Source organism: Ambystoma mexicanum, chromosome 7p (genome assembly GCF_040938575.1).
Source record: "Ambystoma mexicanum isolate Mex_15411 chromosome 7p, UKY_AmexF1_1, whole genome shotgun sequence".
Lineage (NCBI taxonomy): Eukaryota > Metazoa > Chordata > Amphibia > Caudata > Ambystomatidae > Ambystoma > Ambystoma mexicanum.
The window spans coordinates 59,020,709-59,044,802 of record NC_090939.1 but is presented as its reverse complement, the minus strand read 5'-3'; the positions used below and the strand labels follow the sequence as shown (position 1 = coordinate 59,044,802).

At 46.5% G+C, this 24,094-nt stretch overlaps 1 protein-coding gene across 1 annotated transcript in view; it reads right to left on the bottom strand.

Moving 5' to 3' along the window:
• TRIM45 (tripartite motif containing 45) overlaps positions 1 to 24,094 on the bottom strand; it is a 151,824-nt gene that overhangs the window by 932 nt on the left and 126,798 nt on the right. Inside the window, exons 6-7 of the mRNA XM_069635771.1 lie at positions 19,062 to 19,188; positions 1 to 7,299 (exon numbers count right to left, since the gene is read on the bottom strand). The exon at positions 1 to 7,299 is cut by the window's left edge and continues 932 nt beyond it. Coding sequence (XP_069491872.1) covers positions 7,151 to 7,299; positions 19,062 to 19,188 — 276 coding nt within the window. The 3' untranslated portion in view covers positions 1 to 7,150. The remainder of the gene's footprint in view (positions 7,300 to 19,061; positions 19,189 to 24,094) is intronic.

The following is a 24,094-nucleotide window of genomic DNA, read 5'->3' as shown; positions in this document are numbered from 1 at the left end:
TATCTTCAGTCTGATTTTTCTTTTAATTACCATATCTCACCCCTCTCACGCTTTTGTCAGCATCATCTCTTTAATATTTGCAAAGCCAGGCCATTTCTCACCTTTAAAGCTGGTAAACTGATTTCATCACTTATTTTTTCTCATTCATCTTCTTTCTCTTGTGTTCTTTTTGGTTTGCCAACCTTGCGCTTGCCCATCTTAAATCTCTTCTAGTCGTTTGTTAGGTTTTCTTTCACCTTGTGTCTATTTCTTCTTCACTCTTGCCTCTTGGGTGGTTGTCTTTTCTCCCTCGTCTTAAATTACATTTTCTCTGTATGGTTTTTAAATCGATTGGGTCCTGATCTTTCTTCACTGGTTTCTTTCTATAGTCCTTCACGTTCACATTGTTCTCAAGCTCTTTTTCTCTTAACTGTTGTGTGTCTCCCATGTACCTAGTCTTGGTTTCATACTCTTGCTTCACATGCTCCATTACACTGGAACGCTCTTCCCCTTTCTGTGTGCGCCATGTCTTCTTAGCAACTCTTTTGTTCCGCGCTCTCAAATCACATCTTCTCTAACTGGATTTTATTAATTGTAACTGTTAGGGCAGTTTTTCTAAAGTCCACCCAAAGGGACTTTATAAAACTATACCTTGGCAATACACTAACTCCAACTCTTAGTACAGGCCTGTACCACTCAGGAAAGGGGTAGCTATGGCAGAGCAGCCAGGTTTATTTTAGGAAGGAGAGAGAGCTGAAGGAAGGTACAACGAGCTTGTAGCATGCATATAGCCCAAAGAAACACATACACTGATGTATTGTATACATCATGGTTTATTGTTTATATACACAGGCAAAGAGAATTCTTTAGAAACATGAGCACTAATATAAGTCATAATCAACACAATACTACTGGTAAGCAAACCAAAGTATATAACACATTTAGAATAGCAGTATGTCATTCAAGGTAAGAAGACCCGATTGGTTGTACATTGTTACACTTATTCTTTTTCAAGCAATAATACAGTTATAACAACAATGTTACTTTCTAGAATAGTGGAACACAATTCAAACGTAAGCAATATCTTTGTTATACTTTTCAGAATGGCAGTATGCTCTTCTCAGGTAAGTAATAACTTTGTAACTTATTCTATTTCAGGAATATACAGTGAGAGTTCCAACACATAGCAAGTAAGTGCTTTGCAGCACTTGTAGGAATTCCTCCAGAGAGCCTTTTGCTTCAGCGGCCCTTCCCTGATCTAGGGCATGAGTGGTCGCAGAGGCAGAAGGGGACACTGGTGGTCCAGTGGCCAGCAGCAGGCAGAAAAGGATCAGACATAACTGTACGAAATCGGAGTTCCAGAAGATAGCGGCTTAGAACAAGTTAGGTACAGTACTTTAGAGTCAGCAAAATGGTTCTGGGACTTCATACAAGACTCACTAGATGCGTTCCACCATTAGGCGTGGGTGAATGGTATGGGCAAACACCCAACTACACGAATCGGCACCGTAGCCACACAGGAGCGACAGAACTACTTTAGGTATTACACACAGTACCTCAGCAGTGAAGAATGTTGCAGACGGGCGCCTTCACAATGCAGCAGCACAGCACCCAGTCTTTGGATTCTTGGTTGTGACGAAAGAAAGGACACTGGATGGGAAATTGCAGCAGCAGTCAAGAGGAAAGGCTCCCAGCAGAGGAGTCTGTGTTGCTTCTCGCGGCTCTGTGGTTTTGGTGCCCTTTTCAAGACAATATGAAGTATGGTTGTCGTCTCATTGATTTGCCTCACTATCTCGGTTTAGCATCTTAGGAATCTTGCTTCTGGAGGTCCAACAGGAGTCCACTGAAGTTTCAGCGAGATTCGTACATGGGAAGAGGATGCACAGCACTCAGCCTCGAGGGCCGAGGGTATTGGCAGTTTGCAGCCCAGGAAGATCACAGCTCATTGTGGGATGGCTCGGAATGCAGCTCCTCTTGACTGATTGGTCCCACCAGTCCATGGGTCAGAGTCTTCAGGACTCCTCTGTTGCATGGAAGGAAGGGGTCAGCACCGGCAGCGGTTACACAGCAGGCAGCTCCGGTCGCTGGAATCAGCTAGAGACTTCTTCTCTTCTTGCTCATCAGATTCCGCACCAGTGGTTGACTTGTCTTCATCTTCCAGATCCAGGCCATTTATCCAGGAACCCAGACAATCCAACAGTTAGGACTGGTTTCAGGCAGGCATGCCAGAAGACAACAGGCTGTAGAGTTTCAGACTCCTCCCTCGTTTCCTATCTTCAAAGACACTCTGGAGCTTCACCGGGCTTCACAAAGGATTCCCGCCGAAGACAAAAATCAAATCAGGACCCCCCCCCCCCCAGGACGGCAGAAGGAGAAAGAAAAGACAATCACACGAGAAATGGCGAAACAAAAATACAGCCACATTCTAGGTGAATAGTGACCCTTCTGTGCATTACCACGGCTGGGTTGACAGCATGAGAGTAAAAATCACACAAGCCTGTAGAACATGTCGTCTGCCACCAGCCATAAAGGTACACTTGTCACTGAAACAGAAATGTTACACGAGCAGTGAGAAAGAGGATACCGTGGAGCTCCTAAGCACTCCACATAAGGTGGGGTGTGCTGATCTCACAATAGGGATTGTAGAAAGGATAAAAAGTGTCCTACACTTGGGAACAATAGTTCACACAAAGTAACTCAGAGAAAATAATAAAAGGGTTCTCAGCAACGCTGCACAGAAAGTGTTGTGTGCTGCAATAATACATTGTAGATGCCCAAACAGTTATAGGAAAGTATGATTCCAAAAGTAAAGTATGCAGAGTCACAAAAACGGCTTCCATGGAAAGAGAAAAAGAAAGGGTGAGTGGGGAAAAGCAAGGGTGAGTGAGGATAAAGATCCCCCCTCACTCAGGAACACAGAAAAAGAATCCACAAATCCAGCAAAAGGTGCTGGGGCTCTCACAGGTGAGGGAGATTTAGCATAAATATGAAAATATAACCTAACAGTAACTACTGTTTTATTGTACTGTAAAGTGATAATGTGTACACTGCTTTGGCATAAAACACTCAATAAATTCTAAATAAATACAAATAAGCCCCAGTGTGTGACGGTAAACTGCATATTTCCCATTCAAATTTAGAGGAACCTCTTGATTTTATTAAGGGCCACTCAGATTAATAGTATAACACCACTTGCTTTGAAGGATGTGTGAAATGAAGTGCAAAAGATAGCTCCCGTTGATGTTTATTGGACCACCCAGAGCGTGACTATTGTGTAAAGTACTGCCAGGACCGGTCCAGAAAGCTGGGCCTAAGTTTGAAAATGAGCTTCCCGGAAATGCAGTATTTCTTTGTGGCGTGGTCAGTAATATGGGTGCATCGGTGATGGAGGAGTGACTGGATTAATCAAATCGAGGCAAGAGTGGGACCGCGACTGGTCATTTTGTTGACATGATTGTACTTTGATTCCCAGGATAAGGGTCAGGGAAAATGTAGTTTGCTGTAATCCATGGTGCAAGGAGTTCAGGAACAGCAGCCACTGTGGCACGCTCATCAAATTAGGGACGTTCCACTACGTTAGTGAGGAAAATCTGCATCGAAGATAGTATGGTACGAAAGAAACAAGGCTTCACCAAAGGATTGGCTGCTCGGGCAATGCCACGAGATTCCAGTACAAAGGGTACACTGGGTACACTGGGAACACAGGCCAATGGAAATGGCAAAATGATGAAATGAGCAAAAGCATACAATAAACCAAATGATAACAAGAGGATCCAAATTCGCATAGAATCCTAAACGTATTGGTTCTCAGGGGCTACAGAATTGCTCACATGAAAATAAAGGAAACATGAAATCCTAGCAAACGCCACTCGAGGTTAACGTGCAACATGATAAAAACATGGCGTCCAGGGACAATGTTGCCTGGCAAATGGCCGCCAGGGGGCAACATTTTCCCAAAAAAGGCACCCTCTGTAAAATCAAACACATTGCACACATATTCTGGGTTTGGAGTTCACAATATATGATTATACCCCTCGTAGAATATTTGGGGAAAGTATTTTAGGGGTCCGAAAAAATAAAGTCACCTACCTGGCGACTTTTTCCAGGCGACATTATCACATGCAACTGAAAACACAGAGTCTCTGTAGATGGCATTTAGTGCACCAGGGAAGGCACACAGATAGGCTACATGTAAAGGTGACATTATATGGACTCCAAAAAGAGGTAATTGTTGTCACATAGGATATTAGCAGTTCACTCGAGAGCTCAATGATTCTAAAATGACACAAAGTAAGGATGAGGTTTCTCATCATCTTCACAGGAGTGTGGAAAACAGTGCCCAACCTGGCAGCCAGAGGAGATGGCTAGCAGTGGGTAGAGCTAGAGGAGATGGCTGGCAGTGGGTAGAGCTAGAGGCGATGGCTGGCAGTGGGTGAGTAAGGCTCATGGAAACCTAAAAGGCAGGGAGGACGCACTAGCCAGGTTGGCTGTGCATGAGTGTATGGGGGAGGAGAGCTATGATGTGCCCATGAGATATACCCTTCGCTCTGAGCCCTTCAAAGTGGTCATGAGGGCGCTTTGGCATTAAATCGCTGATCCAGCTTCGATGCATTGTTGTGGATGATTCCTTGGGAGATAAGAGGGTAGAATGTTGGCCAGACCTTCCAATGATGGCCACTTGGGAAGTCTGGGTTTACATCTCGTCACCCGCAATTATAAATCAGGTGCCACAAGGAAGCAGCCATCCATGTCCCGGGCAACAGGGAGGGCCAGTAGACACTATAGTCCCTATCAAAACCTCCTGTCAGACCCAGTTTGCCACTTCCAACCTCACTGCCTACGCCGCTCTCCATCTTATCATCTGCCCACCTTTCTCCCTTTCCACTACAACTCTTTGAAGCAGCGTTAAGCACTATACAAGCCATCTATAGAGACCTACTTTGAATTCCCCCCCCCTCCCCAACATGCTACTGGAGAAGATGGTATGAGAGCAAATTGATTGCCCCACAACAAAAACCAAAAGCTTAGTTTGGAAGTGACTCCATTCACTCACACAAAGCATATAGAAAATGCCTTAAAGGTATTTGTGACCTTCTCAGAAAAGGTCTCTTGGTGCTTGAACTCCTTGATGTTGGGTAAGACCTTCAAGCAATTGCTTTGCCAAAGGCAGAAGGTTCCCATACTGAGGCGACCCTGATGGGATGCCCCCTTGTGACCCGAAAGATATACACAGATCTCAGCAGCAGGCACTGAGAAATGCACTTCAGCTGAGCATGCCAACATGGCATGGTGCACAGATCGGTGCTGCAGCAATCTTCCAAAGGAGTGAGCTAGGTGACAGGAGAGGTTGGCACAGTATCGCACGATCTTTCTGACCAACCACATCACGCACAATGTTTAAATGACACGCATTAGTGCATTGCACTGCCTTAGGACCAACAAGAGCCATCTTTGATTACATTTCCTGGCAGGACAGGCGAAATCCTATGGACTCACTGGAAGGCTCCCCCTCTTCGGGCAGAACCCCGCTTGGCTGAGCACTCGCATCACAGACCTTTACTGTGGCTGTCACTACTGGTTCTCCAACACCCCTTTCTCGTTCCCCGGTTCACTCATCAGCATGGGGGAGGCTGGTAGGATTCTTAGCCATTCAACAGTTCGGCCCAGGCTGGTAAAGAAAGAGCGAGGGAAGGGGCCGAGGTAAAGGGAGGGTCTGAAAAGAAGGAAGAGGGGCACGAGGGAGGGAGTAAAAGAGCGAGGGAAGAGGACGACGGGAAGGGAGGAGGTGAGGGGAAACGAGGGAAGGAAAGTAGCAGCATGGGGAGCAAGCCAAGTAGAGGGATTGAGAGAAAAAAAGAGGCGAGGGAACAGAAGAGTGACGGAGAGGGGGGGGCTAGGGTGATCATAGTGGCTGCAGTGGTCATATTCTCCATAAAGACTGATCGTAAGTGCTGCATGAGGTTATAAAACAAAATCCGCGAAACAGGGTTGGTTGCCCCAGATGCACTGGCCTTCGCAACAGACTCAAAGTTCATTAACTACCTGTACCAGCACAGCTACCATGGTAACCTTTGGTGGTTTTCACAATATCACATTTGGCTGTCTCATCGAGATAAGTAGGTACTTTGAAAGACCACCTCAGAAGAAGTGTGTGTGTTTCTGATCCTCAATTTACCGCATAACTGCAGAGGTCCCTCAGTTTCCCTCCCCTGAACACCTTGATGGCTTCAACAGACATTTGCTTTTTTGACATGAACACAACTATACATCAAGCACCTTTCAGCCTCCCCTTACATCCACACAAATCCTTTGGTGATCCCATTAAATGAAATGATTTTTAGGCACTTCTCTTCGAAAGTCAATTTCTTCTCATGACCTCTGAAATCTTCTTTGGGGGGCCCCTGAATTTTATTAAGGCCAGGTTTGTTTTTTTCTTCTAATGTATCCAGACACCATTTTGCTGCAGTGCTGTAGGTGACAGCCTATCATCATTAGTGCATCCATGAGCTGTGTAGTGACTGCACTTTTGTACAAATATACAGCACAACAAAAGATAATGGCTGGATCCTTTGGAATAAATCTCAACCTTTGGCGCAGCTTTGGGCAACCCCCCCAAACCATTGTTCTTTAGCCGGCCAAGTCATTACAGAAAGGGGAAAGACCATATGCAAATCAAGCAACAAGGCCGAAACATATCTGGGGATGCTTGTGGTCGTACGCAGAAGGGATGTGACCAAGCAGTTCGGGCTGGACTGCCCCTTTTGGGGTGGGGCCATTCCTGATTTCCACATGGTCCTTCCCCTTCTGATGGTCTGGAGGTTTGCCCAGAGCATTGGTAAACCTTCCAGCCATCATCTCTTTTGTTTTGCAAATATTCAGCACTGAAAGGTCATGCTAAAGACAGTTGAGCATGACACAAAACATCTTGGCATTGGCATTCGCCATAGAATTCGGAATATCTGACTCTACGGCAGACGTGTTCCAGCTCTAAGGCACTGGTTTGCCTGAAGGGGAGGGGGGCTGGGCAGATCAGAGAGCCCCAGCCCAAGGCACGTCGTGTGGAGGGGTTCACAGCTTTATGGTTGAAGCACAGCACAGCTGGTCGTCATTGGTCCGCTGTGGCTCGATGGCCAAGCCACCCTCAGGGCAAATGTATGTTGCGATCAAGCCATTATAAGGCCACAGTCCTCAGCAGGCTCCGGTGTCCAGCAGCTCCTGCGGGCCCGGTGCATTCAGAACTCTCCTGCGTCCTACCGCAACAGGACCAGTGTGAACGTCCTGGATGTCCTTTGTGCCCATGGCCACAACCCTGGTACCCACCTGCCAAAAATCAGAACACAGAAATTAGTATACAAAGGCATGTATTAGAAGGTTTGGGGAGGGGGGGTTAAGCAACATTGTTTCCATGAAGCACTATCTGTAGAACAATATCTTAACACTGAAAGTGTGCGGATTAACATGCAACGTATGCCCAGAAACAGTAGGTGGGGTCATGAAGGAACAGAACACTGCATGATATTATGAATCACAGAAGTGTGGAGTGCACGAAAGAAGTAGGGCGCGATGCAGCATTCCTTGGGGCATCCTAATTGCTAGATGGTGCAGAGGTGCAACCTGACAATCAACAAACACTGCAGGATAGTGGAGGTAGGGTGCAAAGTAAAATACAATGTCCAATATTGCAAACTTCCGAAGGGGCAGAGCACAGCGTAGCATTCTCTGTATGCGATCCAACACCAGACGCAATAGGGAGCAATGTGAAATCCCTGTATGTGATCCAACATCAGACGGAACAGGGAGCAATGTGAAATCCCTGTATGTGATCCAACACCAGACAGAATAGGGAGCAATGTGAAATCCCTGTATGTGATCCAACATCAGACGGAACAGGGAGCAATGTGAAATCCCTGTATGTGATCCAACACCAGACAGAATAGGGAGCAATGTGAAATCCCTGTATGTGATTCAACATCAGACAGAACAGGGAGCAATGTGAAATCCCTGTATGCCATCCAACACCAGTCAGAACAGTGAGCAATGTGAAAGGACAGGTATTTTGGCTTCCTCCACCATCAGTGGTGAAATGAGGAGCTAGGCAGGACAGCTGCTCAATGATCTTACCGTCTCAGTGTAATCAGATTCATGAGCAGTTCCCAAACCCAACGGGTGTTATCTGAACAGACTCACAGAACAAAACCTCGGAAAAGGTCACAAAAAAGTGAAGAGGCAGAAGATGGTCATCCAACCCTAAACTCAAACCCTAGTGAAACAACACTTAGGAGAAGACTGTTGATTTCTTACAAAAGCAAGCTATTGAAATATTTATGAAAGCAATTCATGCACTAAAGAACAACCTCAACCCCGGCACTGAGCATGTCAACGAATGGAAGGCCAGTGGACGTCCAGGCAAAGGGGAGCACAGGGGTGGGACGAGGCTTACCAAACTTAGAACTGAGACCCACGACAGACCCACAAGCAGCCATCCCTCTGAAACTGACATGACTTACAGCAATGCGCAATTAACATTACAAGAACAGAAGCCTAGATAAAGAGCTCAGCGGTTTAGAAGCTCCTTCAGCCTTGAAGGAGGAGGAGCTGAATAAAACACGAGAAAATTGCTAGCAACCTTCTAGGAGACCGAAGCGCAGAGAAAAGTGGGCCCGGGAGGCCCATGATGTGGAGCTACATGTCAGAGGGTGTGTCAATTTCATCCATGAAGACGCCAGATTGCAGGAAGAGACCAATGAATGTGGGTATTTAGGAAACAATGGTGCAACTTCACAGTAATTATATTCTTTCCTCCCACCCATATTTGCGCTCTAAGAGCCTAGAACGGATAACGCTCTCCAGACACGGGCAACGATTGCTAGATATGGCAAAATGGTCCATGCTAAGCTACACTATGGAAAACAGTTCTTTTTGCATAAACAAGCAAAACAAGTTGTCTTGGAAGATTCAGGACAATTTATTGAAACCATCCTTTCAAATAATGTACCACGTGGAGCGTGGGAGGAAATACGCACAAGGTCCAGAGTGGCTAGAGGCTAGTCCGAGATGCTATCCTAGTTGTACTAACCCTCCCCTCTGACCCCCCCACCCCACCACCACCACCTTGCTCTCAGTCTTGATTTGTTTCTCGCCATGCATAGTTCACCGGTACAAAGTTCCAATGCGGCTGAGTGACCCTTGTAACAGTAAAACATTCTGAGAGCAGGAGAAGGTGTACATTGCCCAAAAATGGTAAGGTTTGCTTCCTAGGTTACGCAGTACAGAGCTGCAGTAAGCTATGCATCTATGACAGACTTAAGAAAAATATTCAAGCAAAAAGCAATGCTGGACAGGAGATCACTTTAACTTGCTCCCAACCCCCCCACCCCCCCACATGTGGTCGACCAAGAACTTGCTTGAAGTTTGCCGCTTCCTGAAATCTTGTGCATTTGTTCTCGAAACGTAGGGTCAATGCCTTCCAAACCGAAAAAGCGCACAGACTTCTTGAAATCCTAGGCAGATCACTGCTCTCTACGACCTCAGGAATGACTCTTGCTTCTGATCTAAATGGTCATATTGTCCATTTTGCCAGATGGTGTTTTCTCAGCTCCGGCTCATCAAAAAGATGGTAGCTTTTGTTCCACCGTCTGATTTCTGTGCTACAGTTGAACTACTGATGCCTTCTCGACCCCATGTTGGAAAAGCCATTTGGATGGGGTGATCAGCCTCTTTCTTGTCACTTTCAAATACTGTTCTTCATACTCTCTAATCAATGGCATTTGGGACATTGAGCACATCGCCTTTACTTAGTTTCTTTTTCACTGGGTACCTACAAGGCACAGATGCCGGTTCAACCAGCTCAGATGGCTACCAAACTGCATATCAGGCAACCTTAGAACCACAAACTGCAAAGATAGATTTTGAAAATAACTGTTCCTAGGTTACAACATTCTTGCGTCTCATTGGTAGGACCACAGGCCTGGAACTCACCAACCAGTCTTTACTCATCATCTTCCCTATATGACTGAGTTTTCAGAAGCTTTGAAGATCCACTGGTTTACTTTATGGTACTGATAAGTTGCATCATTTCTTATTCTTGTAATTCTCCTTCCTGTGATGAATCCGACAGAGTCATCACTGTTTTCCTGGTGATGACCTCCTCCATGTGGCCAGGGGACGGCAGCCGTTACCTGATCCTAACCCTAGGGGTGGCTAAATGAGGGAGGATCACATGTGAAGAGAAACTCCAGCAAGACGTCATGGCTTCGTTGAATGAGAGATGGTATCCCCCACTTTCCCCTTACAGGATGAACCTCCCATTTGTAACATTCGAAGGGCCTATTGTGACTTCTCCCCTAATCCTGCAATGGAGAGTGTTGAATCTCTCTCGTACCATTCTGCAAACCAACTCTTAGACATTGACTTGCCTTGTAAATCTGCTGTAGTCCTCTGCTATAACTCCTCATATCAATCCCCCATAACTAACTTGCCACCAAAACCTATTAGGAACCTTCATCCAATATTTTCGTGCAAATTATCCAAAAGGGACTACTGCTCCCAGAAACACCTTAACACTGCGACGAGGACAAGGATTGGAGGAATGTAGAGCATGAGAAGCCCCGAGTATAGGCAGCGCTCTAGTTGCTGGGAGCGCACACTTGTGCCCGGAACATTTAAATCAGGACTGCCAGAAACCAAGGCAGACTGCTCGTGGGAGCGAGCTGCTCCACTCTGTGATCAACGGCTGAAAGAAAGACAGTGGGGCCAACTGGCCCGGGTGCTGAGAAGAAGAAAGCTGCGCAAGGAAGACTACAGGCTGTAGGAACGCCAGAATCCAGCGCAGGGCTCTTGGGCGTTTGCTGGTGAAAGGAAGCAGCAAGATACTTACCAGTGACCCGTTGAGAAGCCCAGCTGGAACCGTGGGAAGCAGGGACGTGGTAAGCCGATGGTCGCGAGGAAGAAAGCACCCGAAGATTGTTACCAGCAAGCTACAAGAAGGACAAGGAATGCCACGAAGAACCGGTGAGTCCACGCTGGGACGAAGGGACACTGGGGCATATTGGTGAGCATGCTGCATGTGAGTAAGGGAGTAGTTTCTTACCTGTAACTCCATTTCTCCAGCGTTGGTATCTTTCATGGATTCACATGCTTAGAATATTCCCCGTCGTCAGGCTGGGAACCCTCGGTATATTTATAAAGACGTTTCCTATAGGAAACATTTTTACACTTCTGTGTCCTATCTATGTCGTTTATGGGCCGCGTACGCCTGACCCAATAGGACGTAAGGGTATAAATAGCCCCACCCCCACGGCTCCCTTCAGATTTTAACCCCCAAAGTAGAGGGGACATACAGAGTTTGCATTCAGGGGAGGCCAGAGGGCACATGTGAATCCATGAAAGATACCAACGCTGGAGAAATGGAGTTACAGGCAAGAAACTACTTCCTTCTCCAGCATTGGATCTTTCATGGATTCGCATGCTTAGAATAGATTATACAGCAGTACCCATAACATGGAGGTGTGCAATGCAAACCAAGACCATCCAAGCCACATATGCATTTGGGTATACGAAAAAACCCCATCAAGGTACATTGACAACAACTAAACATATGGCATATTGACAAGAGTATACACCCCTTTGTGGGGCTTACCTTACTGAAACAGATGCCGAAGGACCACCCGTCCCATCTGCATGTCCGCCGCATGCTGTTGCTCTAGGCAATAATGCAGAGTAAACGTGTGCGGCACCGACCATGATGCCGCTTGACAGATGTCCACCAATGGAATTCAAGACCATAACGCCGCCGATGACGAGGTGGATCTTGTTGAATGAGCTTTTGGACGTCTTTCCAAAGGCTTTCCTGCTTTAGAGTGACAAAAAGCAATCGTCAACGACACCCAGCGGGCCAGTCCTTGTTTCGAGATCTATTTTCCCTTCACCGAAGGTCCATAAGCTACAAACAGTTGCCTTGAACGTCTAAAACCTTGGGTACGACTGAGATAGAACTTCAAAGCTCTTTTTCATCCAACGTGTGGAGAGTTTTCGCTGCTACAGAAGAAGCCGCTGTGAAGAATGTTGGTAGAACAATAGAAGAATGTTTGAGAAATGTCGTAGGGACTTTTGGAATGAAGTGAGGATTGGTTGCTAATACAACTTTGTCTTTGAAAAACCGCAAGTATGGCGGATCAATGACCAATGCCTGTAATTCCGAAAGCCTTCTTGCTGATGTAATGGCTACTAATAAGGGCATTTTCCATGACAAATACTTCAACGACGACGATGCCATTGGCTCAAACGGAGCCTTCATTAGTGCCGACAGTACTAGATTGAGACTCCAGTTTGGTGGAAACTTTTTAGCTGGCGGAAAAGTCCGAAACAGGCCTTTCAGGTAATGTTTTACCAGTCAATCAATGAATGAAAAGAGGCGTTCAATGTCTTTTTCAAGTAAATCTCGAGATGGCCGCCAAATGGACTTTGATGGAGGAAAAAGCCAATCCTTGCTGCGCCAAGTGTAACAAATATGGAAGAATCTGTTCTGCTCCGACGTTTAAGGGATCTATCCCCTGATGATCCCTGCACCACACACAGAACCTTTTCCATTTACTTGCATATGAAGCGTTCGTGGATGGAGCTCGTGCCACCTGTAAAATTCGTCGACACTCTGAGGGAATGTTCAAATCCCCGAACTCTGAGAAGTCAGGAGCCAAGCCGTCAGGTTGAGGGAGTCTGGATTGTGATGCCAAACTGCTCCTTTGTCTTGAGATAGAAGGCTCGGAATCTTCTGGAACCTTACTGGCTCCGCTATCGACAGTTGTAGTAGGTCGGAGAACCACGTCTGTCTCGCCCAGTAATGAGCCACTACAATTACCCGACATGGGTACTTGTGAATCCATTGGAGTGTCCGCCAGATTAGTGGAAATGGCGGAAACGCGTAAGCGAACTTGTTCATCCACGGGAAGGAGAATGCCTCCCCCATCGATCCGGGCTGTGGCCACCTGCAAGCGAACCGTGCGCACTTCTTGTTCTCTCGGGTTGCAAACAGATCCAGGGATGGATGACCCCATTTCCTGAAGACATTTGCTAGTTGATGATTGTCCAGCTCCCATTCGTGCAGTTAATTCTTTTCCCTGCTGAGTGAGTCTGCTTGTACATTCTTTACCCCTGGAAGATGGTAAGCCATTATGCTCACATTGTGTTCGAGGGCCCAATGCCATATTTCTTGAGCTTCATTGGAGAGCGCCCTGGAGCGTGTGCCCCCTTGTTTCCTGAGATAGAACATCGTTGTTGTATTGTCCGTTAGTATTCTCACGATCGATGCCCGTATGCGCAGCAGAAAGGACTTCAGAGCCCAACGTACTGCCCTTAACTCCAGCACATTGATGTGAAGAGTAGACTTCGCTGGGGACCACTGACCTTGAACTTGCAGGGACCCTAGATGGGCTCCCCATCCTTTCAACAATGCATCCGTCACCACCGTCGCCTGAAAATCTGGTTCCTGCAGGGGCATTCCCCTCGTCAGATTGTCCGAGAGCTGCCACCATTGAAGTACCCGCAAAAGTTTGTTGTTGATGCTCAATTTGTCTGACCATGAACCTCGACTCTGGGACCATCGGTCTGCCAGAAACTCCTTTACCGGTCTCATGAAGAGACGGCAATTGTTCACCAATGGAATACAGGACGTCAAGGCCCCTAGCAGTGACATGTATTTTCTGACTGACACCCTGGTGCCCACTTTCCATTCTTTTGCCTGTTGAGTTAGTTTCTGAATTCTTTACACTGAGGTCTTCACTAACCCTGATTGAGTTTGAAACTCTGCACCCAGAAACACTAAGTTCCTTGAGGGCGTTAACGAGGCTTTCTCGAAGTTGATCGCAAACCCCAAGTGTTTCAAAAGTTGCATGGTAGCCTTTAGGCTTGCCTGTGTTATGCTCGGCGATGAGCCCCTCATCAGCCAATCGTCCAGGTAACGGTAAACATGGTGACCCTTTCTTCGCAGCCACGCTGCCACTGAAGCCAAGCACTTTGTGAACGTCCTGGGAGACGACTTTAGTCCGAAAGGAAGTACTTTGAACTGGTAATGGCTGCGACCGACACCTCAGCAACTCTGTGTCGTCGACGCACCGGTATATGAAAATATTGGTCTTGTAGGTCTAACAACGCTAGAACTTCTCCCGGCTGTACGGATTGGATGACCTCCTGAAGCGTAAGCATTTTGAACTTCAAACCTTTTAGGGTCTTGTTGAGAGCCCGAAGGTCCAGAATGGGTCGCCACTTGCCGTTGGTTTTTTTGACCACGAAGTAACGATAGTAAACTCCCTGGCCCTTCTTGGCCGCCGGGACGAATTCTATAGCCCCTTTTTGCAGCATAGGCTCCACCTCCTGCTGTACTATGCGAAGATGGGGTTGCGCTGAGTACACAGGTGGAATTTGTGACGGTGTTTCCTTGAACTGCAGAGAGTGACCTAGTCTTATTGTGTCTAATACCCAGAGGTCTGTTTTTAGACTTTCCCACTTGTCGACGCGACGGGCCATCCTTCCTCCCAGGACGTCCTGAAACTTGTCATTGTTGGGCCTGACTGCCTGTCTTTTGCTGACGAGAAATATCCCCTTCTCCTCGAAGTCTGGTAGTTTCGACCTCTTCGGGTTGCCTGGACCGCACGCCTATAACCTTGGGAGGAGTATGAAGGCCTGCTGAAGTTTCGATCTCTAGATACGGCAAAGCAGGAATTTTCTGATGCTCCACGGAAGGGACGAAAGGATCGAAAAGCTCTTCCACTTTGAAGGGCTCCCAACGACCTGGCCGTGTCCGTATCCTCTTTCATACCTTTCAAAGCTTTGGCCACCTTCTCTCCGAACAGTTGTTCTCCCTTACACAGCATATCGACCACCTTATACTGAACCTCCGGTCGGAAGTTAGTACATTTCAGCCAGGCTTGCCTTCTTAAAACCACTCCGTTGTTCATTTGCTTGAACGCGGATTCCGCCAAGTCCACGGCGATGTTAATTGAGTGGTTCGATGCCTCTTCTCCCTCACGGACCAGCAACATGGCCGACTTTCTATGCTCCTCAGGAAGGTGTTCTAGGTTAGGGGCCAAACGATGCCACATCTCTGTCGTACTTTGCCATAATTGCCAGCGAGTTGGCTGCTTTAACCGTCGTCGCTTCTATGGATAGAACCTTCTTGCCAAACGTGTCCTGTCTTCTAGCCTCATTATCCGTAGGGGTATAACACTTGTGTTGCGATCTGGCCTTTCTAGCTGCTGCCGCCGACACTACCGACTCTGGAGAAGGTCCAGTGGTCAAGCATTTAGGCGTACAGTCTGGAGCTTTGAATTTCTTCTCCAACCTGCCCTTTATTGCTGGTTCTGAAAATGGATGGTGCATGGTCCTCAACCCTTCTTGCCAGACGTGGTCTAGAATGGGAACTAAAAAGACTGACCTTTTCCCCATATGGTCGAACAAGAAGCACTCCTTTTCTTCTTCAGGGCTCAGACCAAACGCAATACAAGCTTTGCCCATCATCGTGCGAAAAGCGCCGACGTCGTCCGGCGTTGATGGTTGAGCCGGGCTTCTAGGTGCTTCCATTTCCGCTTCCCACTCCCATGTAGGATCCCTCGAAGGGGATGAGGAAACCTCTGAAAAAGAGTCTCTAGGCTCCGACTCTGAATCTTGTAACTCTCCTTCCTCTGGGTAGGAGCATGGTGGTTCTTCACTCACGCGACGGGAGGTTGGATTCTCCGTGACCCGCTTAGAAGGACCCGGTTCGTCATCAACAGGTCTCGCTGGGATCCCCAAAGGTGGGCCTACAAGGGGTAACCTTTCATCCAACTGCTTCAGAAGAGACTGTAGTGTGGACAACACTTGCAAGGATAATACAGATTGAGGGTTCAATAACGACGCCGCAACAGGGATACTTTGCCCCCGCCCCCGCAATCGTCGACAAACCAATCGCTTGCAATCCCAGATCTGCTGGCCCCACGATCTGCTCTCAATCCTCCTCCATGGATGATATTGAGAAGGCTGCCTCCAGCTGTAGTAAGGTCTCTGGAGGAACCGCATCGTACACCTACGCCTGCCACGCCCTTGAAGGCTCCACTGTCGACGATGTCAATGTGGCGACGTCCATCGTCGCCGTCGTATTCACCGGGGGAACCGATCTCCTCAACGACTGAGCCTCAGTCGACGATGGTGTAGGCTGTGACGCAGCTTCCGTTGGCGATCCCGCCTTTTTTGAGCCAGATTTATGCCTCGTCGAGTCTCTACTCGAGGACGACCTGTGATGGTCTCCTGAGGAGGAGGTCTTCAAAGGGTCTTTTCTTTTTTTCGACGAAGATGAAGACTTTCCTTGATGGCGATCCTGCCCATGTTTCGACGAGGAGTCTTTCGCATGGTGTTTTTCAGAGGGGCATTTTTCCATATATTGCTGTTTCTTCGGCGGAGGCTCTGCCGACACCGACCGGCGATGGGATTCTGCCTTGGATGATTTAGGCCTGGATGCTAGGCTGCGCGCCGATCCTACCTCCGATGAAGGATAGGTTCCTTCATTTAGCCACGTCACCAGACGTCTGTTCCGATCCTTTAGCGTTTTCTGTGAGAAACCTTTGCAGATCTCAACTGTCCACTGAGTCATGTGGGTGTAGACAGTACAAGCAATCCATGTGCCCATCTCCTTCATAGACTTTTTTCAGTCCGCACGTGGCACATGGGCAGAACAACACCTTTCCAGACATTTCAACGAAAAAACTCTCAAGGGTAGAATTCAACCTTGTACCGAAGTAGAAACACGAGGTGCTCCCCCTACTTTGGAGACGGTTGAAATCTGAAGGGAGCCGCGGGGGCGGGGCCATTTATACCCCTACGTCCTATTGGGTCAGGCGTACGCAGCCCGAAAACGACGTAGATAGGACACAGAAGTGTCAAAATTGTTCCTATAGGAAACGTCTTTATAAATATACCGAGGGTTCCCAGCCTGACGACGGGGAATATTCTAAGCATGTGAATCCATGAAAGAGCCAATGCTGGAGAATTGAACAAACAAAGCAGAGAAAGAAAGATGTTTAGTTAACCTGAAGGAAAGTGAAAGTGCATCTTCTAAAGAAGGGAGTCTGTGAAGCTTGTCAGTATGTGCCACATATGCATATAAGAAACACTAACAAGTCAGTAGATAACAGAGTGAACTAGCCAATAAGGCTAAGGTGGTGAATTACCAAGTGTGCAAGTGTGAGAAAAACACTAGCGAGTCAATATTCCATGGCCAAAATGAATTGGCCAAATGGGCTAACGTGGTGAATTATCAAGATTGGAAGTGTAGATGAAGGCACATGAGTAAGAAGCCTGGGGAGGAGAGCATACCAGGCTATTACAAGTGTGTGGATTATAGGAAGTCCTGGCAGGAGAGTACACCAGGCAATTACAAGTGCGTGAATACAAGTAATCCTTGCAGGAGAGTATACCATGAAATTACAAGCATGTAAATTACAAGAAGTCCTGCCAGGTTAGTAAACCAGGCAATAAAGTGTATGAATATAAGTAGGCCTGGCAGGAAAACATACCGGGTAATTACAAGTGGATGATTGTGAATACAAGAGGCCCTGGCAAGAGTATACCAGGCAGTCACCGGAAATCTATCAAAGCAAAAGAAGTCCTGAAAGGAAATATCAGGACTAGGAAAAGGACTGTTAAACAGAAGATAAGAACAGAGAAATCCTGGCAGGCAAGTACCCAAGGTATCCTGACAAAACAAAGGGCAAAGATAGTTGGTTAAGATTTTGATATTTAATCAAGAGAAAAGACCAGAACTATTATTCATAAGAAACGTGAAAAAGAATCCAGGGGAAGGGAGACATCCTCTGGAGTAAGGAGCAATATCCTTGAGAGACTTTTTGTTGCACTTACTTATTTCTTTTTCCATTTGAACATGTCTAGAACATTGAAGGCCGAAGACATTCTACTTTTCACTTTAAAGTTAATTTCTTTAGAATGTGAGGGTCAGAATTGTACTTTGGACACAGGACGGTTTTGTTTTCTGACACAGACAGATCCTTAGTTTTGAGTTTAGATAGGGAAACGCCTCTAGTGCAGGGAAAGAGGCCCGTTTCCAACCCCTTTTATTCATGAATAAAAGTCTTTAGTCAAAACCATGTCTGCTTGTATCCGAGTTTCATTTCTGACTCCTCACATACCTCTCCTCACCAAATGTAAAGGACTGGGGACAGTTAGTCATTTTGTGTTGTTCTATGTACTAAGGCTGCAATTGTTGTACAGCACCCTCTACCTTGGGGTAATAGTGCACTGTAGACATTTTCAAAATAAACAAAGGTCCACTTTGCCATTTTTTTGCAACGGCTGTATAGTGCTGGCAAAATAACCTGGGTGTGTAATCTGTTAGTCCAGGGATCTGGGAACAGGATGGACGTGCTCTTCCCATTGTACCCGTTTCCCAGCTTGCATGTGGATCTCACGCCCCTCGCCCAGCCATCCCAACCCCAAGATGGATTTTCATGCTGGGCTCGGAGCAGATTGGTTGGCACTTTCATTTTTGGCCCCGTTGTTATGCTTCGCTTAGTGCTCAGAAAGAGCACAAAAGCTCTGCAAAGGGGATGGGGAGTTTTTGCTGCAGTAGAATTCGCCCACGTAGATTTTGTTGAATTATTTTGATCGGATTTCGCCCCAAATATATGTGGGTGGTGGGTTTAGGAGAATCATTTATGTTATGTATATATTTATTACGCTCCGAAGCCCATAGGCAATGTAGTGGGGTTAAGGGAGGCGGCTGCTGGGGGTCTCCCCGCATAGATTTGTGGCAAAATCTTCCTGGGAAAAGAAAAAAAGTTCGACACAATCAACTACGATCAAAAAGATTCAGCCAGATCACATAGAACCACGCAAACCACTTCACAAAAACCCTAAATAAATTAAAGCAGCAGCAAGGTTTCAGTACCCAAGGTCTCGCCTGCATCGACCCAGTCCATGGAGTCTAACCCCTAATGAGTGAGCCAGGTGGCAATATCGCAGCTCGTCAATTACGAAGTTCATATCCTATTCAAAAAGGGCACATTTCGGGAAAGCTAGGACAGACCACCAATGTTACATACCTGGCATGGATCCCCCACAGGCACAACGAGCATCCTTCTGACCTCTGCTGGAACAGAAGGTGCAGCAGTGGAACACGCCCTGATGTTTGCGGAACTTGCTCTTCACAGTCAGGAGAAACGGAGAGCCCTGGAAATAGAAAAAGTGTTGGCAACATTATTCAATGAGGGTAATAGCTCTGCTTGCGTGCCATCAGATCCACTCATTCTTTATCAGCAACACAGTGGAAAGAGGGGAAAGAGGGGATATTATGCATGCCGCAAAGTAAATCACCTTCGCATGCAGAGCAATCCGGCAGGGGGCTGCGGCTTGTAGGTCCTGGTAACTTAAACCAGAAGGTCTTCAGATCATCCTGTTTTTTAAACTAACCGAAGGCTGTGTTGTGTCTTGTGGTAATGTATTATTTGTGTCTGATGCGTAAAGAGAAGGTGGTGTGTTATGTCTTGAGTGGATTCCCTGCCTGCCATTCAGAGGGTTGCTGGAATGCTGGTGAGTGTTGTGATGGACAGTTCAGTGAATGTTTGATGATGCATGACAGTTCATTGGATGCCAGTGGAGACCTGAGCTGGAGATGCCCGGGGATGGCTGGTGGGTGTACCCCTGCAACTTACATTTAAGAGTAACTGGAACCTTCTTACATATGTAAATGAAGCTACGTTTCTTTCTATCATGGAATTTGAAGACATATGTTATGATGTCCTTTACTGAAGAAATCCACTTTATAACAGGCTGGAAATCGAAGCTCTTTATCAGGAAAAGCCACTGTGGCCTTTCGAGTACATAGTGGCTGAAATGACGGATAGGGGGCCCCTTGGTAACAATAAGAGGAGTGTTCTGGAGGTGTATAGGGTCAATGCAGCAGAAGGCTACCCTACAGCAGTAAGGACTTTTAAAGAAACTCTCAGGTTCACCAGGAACCAGGGGGGCATGCAGTTATAGAAACCTATAATTAGTGGGATCCCTGGGATTTCATCCAGGCGGTCCTTCAGCTCCATAGTTTAGGAGGCTTTGGACGGCTTAGGGGAAATCATGCTTGCATGATCTAAGTTACAGTGCAAAGAGCACCATTATTTTAGTGGCTTTGTCGTAGGAGAGGATGACTAGAAGGCTTCGGCAAGTTTGAGGCGGAAGGAAGGGGCTGATTAGTGCATAAGAAAGATAGCCTAAGGAGGTGCTAAGCCTCCATCTTTCCTCAGGGGGTGACTTGGATGTTAAAGAGGCTAGGGTGCAATGTGGGGGTGTGGAAGCTCAGTTTATGCCAGCCCCATCAGATCTAATGAGGTCCAGCAGAGAGTATGGAGGTAGACTTTAAATACCATTAGGTTGGGGAGTGGAAGGGGTGGACAGATTGATGTTCTGCAGACCCACTCAGGTCATAGCGCTGACTTGTTAAGAACTAGAACCAGTTTCAGGATTTTTCAGAGACATGCTATAGACGTTGCCTTTTTTTTGTTGCTCTGGGTACTGAAACCAGCGCAGAGATACAGAACATAGTCAAGCAAATGGCTAGCGTGCCCTCGCTTCTGGTTCCTTTCAGTTAAGTAATATGATCTGCAATTAATTGCAGCTGTTTTGTTCCTCCTTTTATGAAGCTTTTGTAAGTGAGTTTATAGCCAGGCTGCTTATAATGAACTGAAATAAATAACACGCAACATGAAATTGCCAAGTAGGAGAAAGGCACATATGTGATTGTACAAGGAGGAATGGGGGAATCCCAGTTTCCACCTATTAGTGGCCCAGTATGGATAATAAGCCACAGTGTGCCGTGCCAGGCCCATCCCAGCAAGTAAGGAACTGGGCACAGTGGAGATCAGCCTCCACCAGCAACCATCGAGCACCACTACCAGATTCTTCATATAAACACCCAAATGGCAACTAATAACCACCACCCCCAGAACTCCCTAATCTCAGATCCTCAAATGCTAGGAATTAAATCTGAACCATCCAGAGAGCCGAGCAGGGAAGAACTCTCACGTGTGTAGCCTCTCCAGCGAGATGCAAAAGATGGACGTGGCATCTCATTTTCTCACACGTCCAGCTTGATGCACTAGTGACAGCATGCATAGCTTGCACCAGTGGAAATCTCACACGGACACCGACGGTCACTAACGTAAGTGCTCACTGCCTTCTTCAGGCTCTAGCGCTCTAAACATGTTTGTTTTTTTATTTGTTTATTAGTTTCCAAGTTTAATGAATCACAAAATACACAGCATTGAAATATACCTCGATGTCTTCTTACTCTTACCCAACCCGCCTCCCCCCTTAACCCAACATTAACGTAAACCCAGCCCAAACATGAAAATGCTACATAAACTGGTCACAGGCGATTAATCGTCCGGACGTGCTACGCCATGGGAGACCTCGTGGTCGATGTGTGTCTGACAGTGATTCTTCTTCTGCACCCTGCGCATCCAGTGCTGCTCAAATGTTCACAGGGGGATCTGGTTAAATGGGGTCTATCATCTGGAGAGACGAATAGGTCCTGTAGTATCATATTCCAGGTCGTTATATCTATGGAACATTCCCTTCTTCCAGTTCATAGTGCCTCTTGACAGACCGCTGTCTCTGCAGTGGTCCATCTCTGAAGATCTTTCCACCATGTCTCTATGCTCAGTTCCTCTGCCGTCGTCCACCCCATTGCTATCCGCCGTTTGGCTAGTGCCCATGCCAGATTTATCATTTTTGCCATTGCTTTATTCTTATTTGGAAAATTATAAATGCCTAGCAGACAGGCTTCTATCGTCCATGTTTTCCCTTTAGTTCCTTTGTCTCTTAAGCGTTGCTCGATTCTTCCCCAGTATGGTCGAATCTTCGGACAGTGCCAAAACATGTGCCCTAGATTGGTAGTTTATTCTCCACATTTTGGGCATCTTTGTGTGTTGGCATCCGGGAAGCGGGATATTCACTCCGGGGTGAGATATGCTCGCTGAAGTATGTAGAATTGCAGTTGCTTTAACCTGGCAATCTTTGATAGGTTTTTTTTTTTTTTTTTTTTTTTTTTTATTGGATAGCGCTTCGCCTTTTCCCAGTCTTTGTTATTTTTCTCCCCAGTATCCGCTCCCAAACTTGTCTCCCTTAGTTTTTATCTTTGGGGAGTTCTTCTGCAATCATCTGATAAATTCTAGATACCATGTGTCCTCCCTCCCTCTGATACATCATAGAGGAGTCCCAGAATTGGGTTTTCTGTTTGCCGCTCTGCAACAGGGGTCGGCCACCTACTGTCCAACTGTTTGACAAGCCTTATGTAGTTTATATATTGACCTCTATGCAGGTCGTGGGACACTGTCAGTTCTTGAAATTCTTTTCTCTTCCCGTCTGGCCCTAGGTCTTTAATTGTGATAATTCCTCTTGATTGCCAGTGACTTCTTCTCTGTTGAAGGTGTACTCTTGTGGTACCATTGAGTGCTGCAAGTGGTATCTGGTGGGGTTAGGTGGGGTACGGCTCCTTGAGTTTCAGTAGCTTCCATGTTCTCTTCCATATTTGCTTCCCTAAGCGCAGAAGCATGGGGGTGTGTGGGATCATTGTGTTCTCTATCCATAACATTTCTTTTAGATGGTATGGGGACACAGCCTTGTTTAGGAGGGTGTGCTCTACTGTTGCTGTATCTGCGAGCCAGTTGGCTACATGCTGCAGCTGTCCGGCAAGATAGTATAGCTCGAAATGTGGAAGCCTCAGTCCTCCCTCAGCATATTCTCTGCAGAGTGTTTCCATGGCTACTCTTTTCCTCCCCTTTCCCCATATGAAGCTGCTTAGTGTGGTATTGTGTTAAGGTCTGTGAAAACTTTTTCGGGATGAGGTAGGGTACATTACTGAAGTGGTACAATAACCTCAGTAGTACAATCATCATTACTAGGGATACTCGCCCCTCCACTGACAAGGGGATCTGCTCCCAGAATTTGATAGAGGCGGCTATGATGTTTTGGCTTGCAGTGTATTGGCCTTATGTGTATCTTCTAAGGAATGATGTATGTTCACACCTAAGTAGCGGAATGTGCGGGTGTTCCATTTCAGTTCAAGCGAGGGAGTTGCTCTGCGGCGTTCCCCGCGCAGCCTGTTAGGGGAAATGAGCATGACTTGGCTTTACTAATGGCTATCCCCGAGAGGCGTGCAAAGTTATCTAGCACTTCGAGATATAATCCTAGTGTCTCTTCTGGATTTTGTATGAACAGAAGGATGTCATCTGCGTAAAGGGATATGACATGTGTAACCCCATTGACGAGCAGCCCTGTGTCACGGAACATGTATATTGCTAGGGGTTCTAATAGCGCTCTAAACATAGCATCAAATCCACACCCTCAAATTCTACAAAATGTCTTTACGTTCACTGGTCCAGCTAAAACTCATTCAAAAACTGGCAAGTGATGAGACATCCAAACAAACACACCCCATTCTAGTGCAGGGAATACGACCTGTTCATGCAGCCCATGTACACACCAAGCATGAGGCGTGGCTATTTTAACTCTTCTTGTTACCAATTATATGTGGTACTGCAGTAGAGACAGTTACTTATCTATGTGTTCCTCTTTTGTGTTGGCTTTATTGGCTTGAGGAAGGAGTATCTTCTCCCACATCGTATCATATATCATACCATATCACCATTCAGGATAAAAAACATGAGGACCATTCGTTGGGCACAGGACTTCTGCAAGAAGACCAGTGATCTTAATGCTGTTTTTTACGTCTCAAAATACTTACATTGGGCACGGCTGAGAAGATCAATGTGGGTGAAACTTGGGGGCTGTGTGTTCACACATCTGGCTTTTTATATCAACTGATTTGTTCAAAAACTTCTACTTATCAATTCAACTTTGATGGGACAGAGCTGGTGCGGTGTGTCCTGGTTATTTTATGCCCTGTGGCCCTCATATTGTTTTAAATGTATGTGCTCAAATTGGAGGCAATTTTTTACGGATAATGTTATAAGATTGACTGATATCCTACTATTCTGCCTTTTATAATGAGATTGTATGGTTTTGTTTTATGAATGTAAGTTGATACTTTTATGCCAAACGGCAAATAAAGCAATGCAACAGC